Below are 9,575 nucleotides of genomic sequence, written 5' to 3' on the forward strand. Positions count from 1 at the left end.
ATATAAAAGACAAAACTACCCAATTTTTAGAAGGTAACACAAAAGAATATTTTTTACGATTTTAAGAAGAGACTAGCCATAAGAAAGAAAGTTGCATTATTAAAAAATTATTTAAAAAAACCCACAGATACACCTTTTTGCCACACATATGAGGGACAAATGGTTAGTACACAAAAATGTATGTTTTTTCAAAATGTTGTGTGAAATAGCAAAGGGAATAACAGAAAAAAATGGGCAAAAGAAATAAAATTTCACAGAGGATCAAATGCAAATAACCTGTAAACATGAGAAAAGACATTCAATTTCATTTGTAATAAGAGAAATGCAAATTGAAACCACAATAAGAAACCATTATATAATAATTTGATTGTCAATAGTTTAAGAAGTCTGACAATTCCAAGTGCTGGCCAGTAGGTAGAGGAAGAGGAGCTTTCATGAATTGCTTGTGGGTGGAATAAATCAGTACAACCATTAGGAAAAATGGTTTTGGGGTTGGCCGAAAAGTCCGTTTGGGTTTTTCTGTAACATCTTACAGAAAAACCCGAACGGATTGTTTGGCCAACCCAATAGTATTATTTGGTGAAGCTGAAGTTGTGTATACTTTCTGGGCCAGTAATCTCCCTCCTACATATATATCCTAGAGTATCTCTTACACATGTGTAGCTAGAGACCAGCACAAAAATGTTGAGAGCTGCGTTGTTCATAATAGCAAAACTGTAAGCAACCCAAATTTGATATTGTCATGAAGTGCAACAGCAGTCATCTGTAAAAATAAATTAGCCTGGATTAAACTCACAAACATATTGCCAAGTGAGAGAATTAAGTCATATTTACACATTATCTCATTTATTAAAAGTTCAAAACCCAACAAATCTAAAGAATTGTTTAGGATTTCACTCATAGGTGGTAAACTTATAAAAATAAGTGATGAATTATTGACGCTGAGCTCAAGACGAGGGTTACGGTGTGTCTGAGGGGCAGAGCAAACACAAAGGGAGAGGGATGAGATTTGAGGTGGGTACACAGAGGGCTTCCAGTATCCTGGTAACGTTTCATGTCTTGGACTTGGAAATGAGCACCGTTGTTCATTTTGTTACTCTTCCTAAAGCTGTACATGTATGTATGTATACACAAACACACTGATACATATGGATACACTTATATTATTTTATATAATCTTTTATATTGTATATATAAAAATGTATAGATATGTTTTATAAAATGTTTTTATACAACCTTTTTTATCTACAATATATTGTACAATTTAAAAAAACTTATAAAACCTGTTAAGTCATACTGCATCTTTTGAATGTCCCAAGTATGTAAGGCACTTCCAAATTATCTAGAATTATCCATGTATCCTTTACTACTAACTATGTATCTTTGCTTAATGAGGATATTCTTCCCTTTCAAAATTAAATCTACACACCCTAGTTCATACCTTACTCATGTTCCCATGTTAGATATTTGGGGTTTTTGGAGAAGGTACATGGCAATTTCTAGAATGGGACCTTAAATGACTGAGCAGTTTCTTCCTGCACCTTATATGAATAATGCCCAAAGCTCTGATCGCCTATATTCTCAGTCTAGCTCATTTTGTAAGCATTTCAGCTCTGAAAATCCCACTCTCAGAGGTTCTTATTTTCCCCCTCATGATTCCTACTTATATGATTTCTTTTTAGCTACAGCAAGAGGCTTCAGGTATTAACTGGACATGTTCAACAACTTCAGGAGAAATTCCTGAATGTCAATATATGACATTGCAACTTGGCTTTCACAGGCATTAGCTATGTGAGATAAGTATAGCAAAACTCTGAGTGAAGATAAAGGCAGTCATGCTTCCTAACTCTTGGTTTAATATTTTAAATCAATGTAGCAGGCCACAATATTGGATTAAGAATTCAACATTGATAGAAATAATTAAGGAGAAATAAAAAAAACCCAATCATTTGCCAATATCATAATAAACATTGCATTATTGAGCAGCTACTATGGAACTGTGTTAGGCAGAATAGATCAAAAACCCATTCCTTAGGCCTTTATTATCATCGCGATAACCAATATAAGCAGAAAATGAACTTTTTCACTCAATGAAAATTTATTAACGTGATAATTAGATGTGAGATAGTTGAATGTAGTAACTCCATTTGCTAACCAACATTAAAATAAACATCCTAGATTGATTTGCAGTAATATTACTACTATCACCCCTTATAAGAGAAGTACAGACCATTGTAGTCAGTATGTCAAGGTAATTAACAGATTTTGTTCTGCCTCTACATGGATTTCTTTGACATGACAACCTGCATGTACGTCTAGTTTAATTTTAGATATGTCACAGTTTTTGTTTTGCTGAAAGCCAAAAGAAAAATCTCTTTAGATCTAGTTCCTCTTTTGCGAAACTTTCCAATAGATAAAAGGATAAGATAAAAATGTTTATGAGATCACAGTAGAAACCTCTGATTTCAGACCTTGGTGGACTTAACACTATAGTGTTCTTTATGCACCACGGTCTTGAGATTAATTTTTATTGCTTTCTCTCTCCTTGCTGAAGTATGAAAGGAGAAGCTTATCAAAGGGGTATTTATCAGTCACAAGCCAATAAGGAAGTGAAATTTATTTTTCCAGTTTATTTTATTCAGGAAGGTTGGGGAGTTCAGAATATAGTAGATTTGTTAAAAGAGATATGAACTTTTTGCCTTGTTATTTCCTGGAGGTGGAACTATGCTACTCTGAAGGATCCAATGCTGTTTTCGGTTAATGATGATTTAAAGAATACTGTCATGAAAAAATCTGTGCATCTTTTTAAAAACCATGTTTGTACAAAGCATAAAATTAAAATGTTTTAATGTGTCTTTGCCTTTTATGTCTGTGTGCATGATCATATTTAAAGTCTTAATTAAATCTGTCATCTATTGATAAATTAATAATTCTTGTGCTGTCAAGAGTATGCTAAGGTTCAAAGCTCCAAAAACTGAATTACTAACAGTGAATTATGAGCTCAAGTTCTGTTAACTGTTCTATTAAAAGGCCTTGGTTATATCATATTTAACACATTTTTTCTGCATCAATAAATCAAACCATTTAACTATGAATAATTAATATAATTATTGATACACTGCCACTTTACACATGACCTCAATAGAATATCTCATTTGCCTTCACCAGGGGAGAAATCATTGAATTGTGTCTAGAAAGATGAAGAAAAGCTCAGCACACAGAGAAAGCACTGATAAACATTGTAGACAGAATCATGCTCCACGAGGCACAGCCTTGTGACAGGGAATGGCATATTAGGAATTAAGTTCCACACGCAAGAATATTGAATGACTTTGTAACATTCAACTGATTGATGGGTTCTTGACCTTCATGCCAGGCAAAAAGCTTCCACAATGAATCAGAAACCCTATTCAGACACAATCTTAAATTCCTTGAGTCTCAATTCTCTATGTTCCAAGTGGAGGTGATCAAACTATATATTATCAGTGTTTGTAGCCAACGATGATAATAAAGAAATACATATACAAACATAAGATTAAAATGTTTGAAGAATCAAAACAAAGGAGGAGCTTCTAACTTGGAATTACAGTTTAGGATTTAATGGGATGTAAATGTTATTATGGAATTTGTCAAAGCAATTGTTTAGGTCTTCAGGGAGCTTCACTTTTAAATATGGGTCTGTAATTTGAGAGCTTTGACTCAATGCCAGATTGATAGCATATTTAATTTGTAGTAATTTCTAAATTCTTAATGTTCTAAGATGATCAAATTCTCAGGTTTCTAAGATAATCTATTATAATACCATGACCTTCCAGCTGCTCTGAGGGCTGTATGTATAAGTTTGTAAGTCACATTAAATACTCCAATTTGAATTGTGTCCTGTATTTCTCTCCTCAAAAATAATTGTTTATTCTGACACAGATACCATATACTGTACTAAAAATAACAACCATTAGTTGAGTATTGCTTTATGCCAGTACTACTCTACATGCTTTTGGTGTATATTCTTGAAACCTTACAACGATGTTACAAGGCTTGTTTTTATTTTATGGATGAGGAAATTGAAACTCAGAGAAGGTAAGTAATTTGGCAAGGTCACAGAAAGAGAAAGATTATTATTTTTCTTTCAAGTGTGTTTGGCCACAATGCCTATAACTTTATTTTGGTCCACCCTGCGGTGGCTCATAGTGAGAAGAAGCTTGAGAAGCAGAGGGAAACGGTGATCCCACAATTTGTTCCAGACAATGCTAGGGTCAGAGGTCAAACCACAGGCCTTTGAAGGTGTGTGAACTGGGCTAACGTTCAAAAGCCTTGGTTCTCTCTCTTGTTCTGTGTTTAAGCAGCTCTACAAGGGCACTGGCTGGGTGGTTCTATGCACTCCTTGCCGGTTTTGTGGCCCATTGAGCAGATTTCTCTGAGCTCTAACCCACTGCTATGGGTGCAGGTCCACTTCATCTGTTCACAGTTGCCCAGACCATCTCATTTTCTTTTCACGGGACTGCTAAAAGTAAAAGGCACAATTCAAGAGTCCTGCTGCTATCACTCTGAAAGCAGAGGATAAAATGTTTCCACGGGATCCCACACACATAGATGAAGATTAGTCCCAAATGTGAGCTGGTGAACTTAACAAGGCACTAGCCTTTACCTCCGACTGCTTTATGGGAAACTTAGCATAAAACAAGACCCTTACCTTCTAATTTTCCTGTTGCAGCATAGAAAACATTGCCCCATCTTGCTTTCTAAAATCTCTTTCTCTCCTATCTCTCACATCCTGTCAATTTTTGAAAGTCTCCTGAGGATATCTCAAGAGAACTCTCAAGTAAGTAGTCATAATCAGTGAGTGGGATCACTCGTCATTCCTCTTCTTCTGCTCTGGCTTCTTTGCCCAGGAAACCTCAGGCAGTGCTGCCATTACTGTTTCCTGGTGGCTTCTCAAGGTTACATGGTCCTACTGTGTCATACTGTTCTAAGACTGATACGCTCATGCAGCGAACATTTCTTTCCTGAGCTCATCAATCTTTGACCATCCTCTCAAATACCCCTGTTCTCCACTTCCTAGCTTGATGTTCCCAGTGGAGGGCTGCCTTGTACTCCAAACTCTCCCAGACAATTTAATGGGATACCCACTCTTGCCATTTCTGCTTGCTCTAGGATATGTGTTGATATCTGCGAGAGCAAGCCAGAAGACCAATGATAAATGTAGACCCAGAATTTCTTCCTGCTCTTCCAGTCATTCACATCTTCCCTCCAGATATATGATAAATATATTTTGGTTCACTCTGAAGCTTTGCAGTAGCAGCCTGGAGAAAATACCTATGTCTGCTTCTCCTTAACTTATAGACATGAACAGTAGTTGCATTTATTGAACATTAGCCAGTGCTGATACCATTCTGGTTTCTCCCAGAATCTCCAACACCGCTCCTATAATATGTATAAATACATTTTATTAAACAAATCAAAAATACTTTTAACACTGAAATTCAAGCACCCTGAGTTCAGAAGGCTGAATAATAAGTCCCCAAATATATCCTTGTCCGAATCTGCAGAACCTGTGAATATGTTACCTTACATTGTTAAAGCAACTTTGCAGATGGGATTAAATTAAGGATCTTGCAATGGAAAGATGATCTTGTATTATCCTGGGTGGCCTGATATAATCACACAGATTCTTATAACAAGGATGTAGGAAGAGTCAGAATCAGACAGAAGATAATGTGACAGAGCAGATGGACAGAAAGAAAATGTCAGGGAGGAAGAAATTTTCCTCTGCCCTTCTAAATTCTTCTGGCTGGTCTAATAATTAAATTGATGTGAGATAGATTAAGAGGAGAAAGTCAAACAAAAGTTTAATTAGCATTTCTACATGGGAGAGACCCAGGAAAACTGAATTATTTCACCAAAATAGCCAAAGCCCTCACCTTAAATACCACCTTCAGCTAAAGACAAGAGAGGATGTTGGGGGTAATGGTAATGGGACTTCATAGGGGAGGAAAGCAATTTACCTGGAGATGGAAAAGCAAATGTTTGGCAAACAATATTTGCTGGCCCAGGCAGAGACAATTGGGCACAAAGTAGACTCTGATTTTTAGGCCCTGCTTAAAGAGTTTCCCTCACCAGCCCTGGCTCACATTGTTTATAGATATCTCTGGTGATACCTCTATTCTAGGAGCAGGTCCTTTATCTAAATTCTTTTAGGCAGTTAAGAGAGAGGTTACAAGAAAAACTTTTTGAATCTTCTGTTTGTTAAAAATAATCAGCAAAGAGACACATTTGTTGGGGTAGGGACAAAATTTGCTGCCCTAGAAAGAGCTCTGAAGAGGTTAGGTTGATGGCTTTGCTATGTTGATGGCTTTGAAGACACAGGAAGATGGCCATGAGCTATGATATACAGATGCCCTCCGGAAGCTAAAAGGATCAAGGCAATGGCTTCTCCATTGACTCCAGAAGAACCTCCTAGGGCGTCCAGAAGGAGACAGCTCTGCGGACACCTTGACCTTAGTCCAGTGGAACTAATTTTGGTCTTCTGACTTCCAGAACCGTGAGAGAATAAGTTTGTATGCTTTTAAATTACTGAATTTGTAATAATTTGTTACAGCAGCAATAGAAAATCCAAGTGCTGGGTACGCAGGAGGGGAATAAAAGTTCAAGAAGTACAAAAGAGAGCTTCCCTGGTGGCGCAGTGGTTGAGAGTCCGCCTGCCGATGCAGGGGACACGGGTTCGTGCCCCGGTCCGGGAGGATCCCACATGCCGCAGAGCGGCTGGGTCCGTGAACCATGGCCGCTGGGCCTGTGCGTCTGGAGCCTATGCTCCGCAATGGGAGAGGCCACAGCAGTGAGAGGTCCGCGTACCGCAGGAAAAAAAAAAAAAAGAAGTACAAAAGAAACCTAAGCAAAAAATTTTTGTAAAGGGCTTTATTTTCATGATATTTATAAAAATACGTTAATAAATATTTAAATTTCTCTATTCCAAGACAAAGAAAAATACTGCATAATTAACACGAAACAAGGCTTTATGCCTAACAAGGAAGACATAAAATGTCCAAGGGATATTTAGAACATTGTCATTTTTAAAGTTTCAGCATCAGAAATGTTGACCACAGATGGTGAAACGATTTCCGTAAATAGATCGTCAGCAACTGACCATCTTCTCATCAGTGCACAAAGTAAATGTACACATTCATTCCCCTACCTTAACAGTGATCTATTTATTTGGATCCCCTGCTACTGTCTCCAGCTTTTATCACCATGGATGGTACAGTGTGGTATCCGGCCCAAAATAAACCACAATAGTTTTATGAATGAAAAACATTTAAAACACATCACCTTCAAATAAATAATAGTCAGCACTGAATTAACTTTGATTTAATGTAAAAATGACCTTTTAAAATAACAGTACAGAGAATTGCCAAACACATTCATACCTTTTAGATAGAACAGTAATATACAGGCTTTGAAAAATAGATAAATAAATAAATACATATGTAAATAAATAGAAGAACTCTCATAAGAAACAGGCAAAAACATTAGACGCAGTCCAGGTGGCCCCAGGAGCTATTTGTTTCTCTTCTTTCACTTTGATTCCACTAAGGCTGCAGTAGTAGCCAGTAAGCTCTCTCCAGCTCTCTAGATCAGTTGGCACTGTCCCTGTGATGAGAAAATGGGTAGTTAGTAGGACCCAAAACGTTGACCTCACAGCCCTGCACCAAGTGGTTGCTACCTAAACCACTGCTGCCCTGTGTGGCAGAAAATGCCAGGCTCTTAGATGCTGTTTAATTAGGAATAAGGAGCCTGTGGTCACAATCTTATTATTATCTTCAAAACGCCACAACATAATGCCACATTGGGCTGAAAAAAGTACATGCATGACATCACTTAAGCCTCATAGCAAACTCCATGAAGTAGCTATTATTATTTTCCCCATGTTATTGAGACTTAAAGAGATTAAGTACTTTCCCCGAGGTTATAGGAATATAAAGGGTGGAATCTAGATTCGCATTGGGGAGGAAGGGGTTGGTCTCACTACAAATTCCCTGCTCTTCACCACTAAGCCTCAGAGGCGCGCATTGTCCAAAACCAAGGGTTCTATTTTCAGGGCTGAAGGCCATGAGAGACTGAGGTAAACAATACCTGTTCCTTAACAGGTAGGAAGCTTTTTCGCATCGTTGGCTAAATCTACTTCATCTTTTAGGAACATACATTTACCCAGACTCATGACAGGCGGATGAGGATGGAAGGCACTAGAAATATCCTTCTGACCTTAACAGCAAATTTAATGGTGAAATTATAATGACTTTCAGTCCTGCAGCTAAACCGTGGGTTTCTCTGATAGAAAAAAAAAGAGGCAGATGACTGACTCTAGTCACACGTGTGAATAAAACCCATAACTCACTTGTTTAGCATCTTGTTGATGATTTTTTTAACCATGGGAGCTTCAGGGTTGAGACAAACTTCCTGACCAGCCTTGAGAGTGGCTCTGCAGAGAGAAGGGAGAATCCACGTGAGGTCGGGCTGGGGGTCGGGGTGGGGTCGTCGGGAAGGCGGGGGTGACAAGCACAGCAACAGCGGCGGCACTTACACGACTTCCGTTTGGCCGCAGTGGGGTCCCGGGGGCGTCACCTTCACGCTCTGGATGTTCTTGAAGTGAATCCCCTGCACGGTCTGCAGGCACCGGCAGCGCAGTTCGGTGACCACAGGCGCCCCTGCGGGGAGGACAGACTCCGTCAGGGGGCTGTCCCGTGATGGGCCCCCACCCGCCCCCGTCCCGCCCTGGGGGTGCCGGGCGCCGGGTCGCACCTGCTGCGCGCCGGCCGGCGGCCACCAGGACCAGAAGCAGTAGCGCGGCGCGGAGGAGCCGGGCGGCGGCGGGGGTCGCGGCGCGGGCCATGGGGTTCAGCTCGGTGGGTCGCTGCCTGCGGCGGGAAGGCGGGCTGGAGGGCTGGCGGAGCAGATTCTGTGGCTCCCCGAGCCGGGCAAAGCCCTTTTATGCCGATCGGACAGGGGCTGGCAGCCCAGGGCCAGGGAAATTCCCCGACGCACTGGCGTTCCCGGGTCCGGAAGGAGGGTGCGGCCCCGCGGGCCTCCCGCGTAATCCGCGCCCTCGGGGAGGACGTGGGGTGTCGTCTCTGCGCCGAAATCCCTGCAGGGGGAGTGAGTCGCCTTGCAGGTGGTGGTGTCACATCTTAGAGGAGAACAGGCATCATGAGGGAAGGTAGTTAAGACTGAGGGGATTAAGGCGACGGAGGAGGGAAGCAGAGAGAACTGGTTTTTCTTTTTTTTTTTTTTAAGTTATTTCTGAGATATACATTTCAAAGTCAGAACTGATTTTTCATGTGTTACGCATACGTATCTTGGGGCTTGATGATTTTATTTACGTCTGCATAAATACACTCTGTTAAAACACGTCATCTCAAATTATTCATAAGAATGTTCCCTTATTTCCTGGTATTTACACACAAATCAATCAAACTTGGTGTCATATCATCCCGCAGTGGTGAGGGGATGACCAGGATCAAAAGTTTAATTCAGTGTTTAAATTAGAACAAAGTGTCACAATGCTACAAAGCTGCTTTCCCCTG

The 9,575-nt window shown here is 40.0% G+C and overlaps 1 protein-coding gene across 1 annotated transcript; it reads right to left on the minus strand.

Moving 5' to 3' along the window:
• Positions 1 to 7,347: 7,347 nt before the first annotated feature.
• Positions 7,348 to 9,004, minus strand: LOC132425408 (growth-regulated protein homolog beta-like). The gene is made up of 4 exons (XM_060011707.1): positions 8,794 to 9,004; positions 8,576 to 8,699; positions 8,390 to 8,473; positions 7,348 to 7,644 (listed from the first exon to the last, which is right to left on the minus strand). The coding sequence occupies exons 1-4, from the start codon at positions 8,882 to 8,884 to the stop codon at positions 7,629 to 7,631; spliced, it is 315 nt and encodes a 104-aa protein (XP_059867690.1). The 5' UTR covers positions 8,885 to 9,004; the 3' UTR covers positions 7,348 to 7,628.
• Between the last annotated feature and the right edge of the window lie 571 nt (positions 9,005 to 9,575).

The sequence above is a fragment of the Delphinus delphis genome, chromosome 5 (assembly GCF_949987515.2).
Source record: "Delphinus delphis chromosome 5, mDelDel1.2, whole genome shotgun sequence".
Taxonomy (NCBI): Eukaryota; Metazoa; Chordata; class Mammalia; order Artiodactyla; family Delphinidae; genus Delphinus; species Delphinus delphis.

Coding starts and splice junctions, on each gene's coding strand:
- LOC132425408 (XM_060011707.1), bottom strand. CDS start 8,884: ATGGCCCGCGCCGCGACCCCCGCCGCCGCCCGGCTCCTCCGCGCCGCG. Junction 8,700..8,793: donor CGCCGGCCGGCGCGCAGCAG/GTGCGACCCGGC, acceptor TCCTCCCCGCAG/GGGCGCCTGTGGTCACCGAA. Junction 8,474..8,575: donor TGCGGCCAAACGGAAGTCGT/GTAAGTGCCGCC, acceptor TTCTCTCTGCAG/AGCCACTCTCAAGGCTGGTC.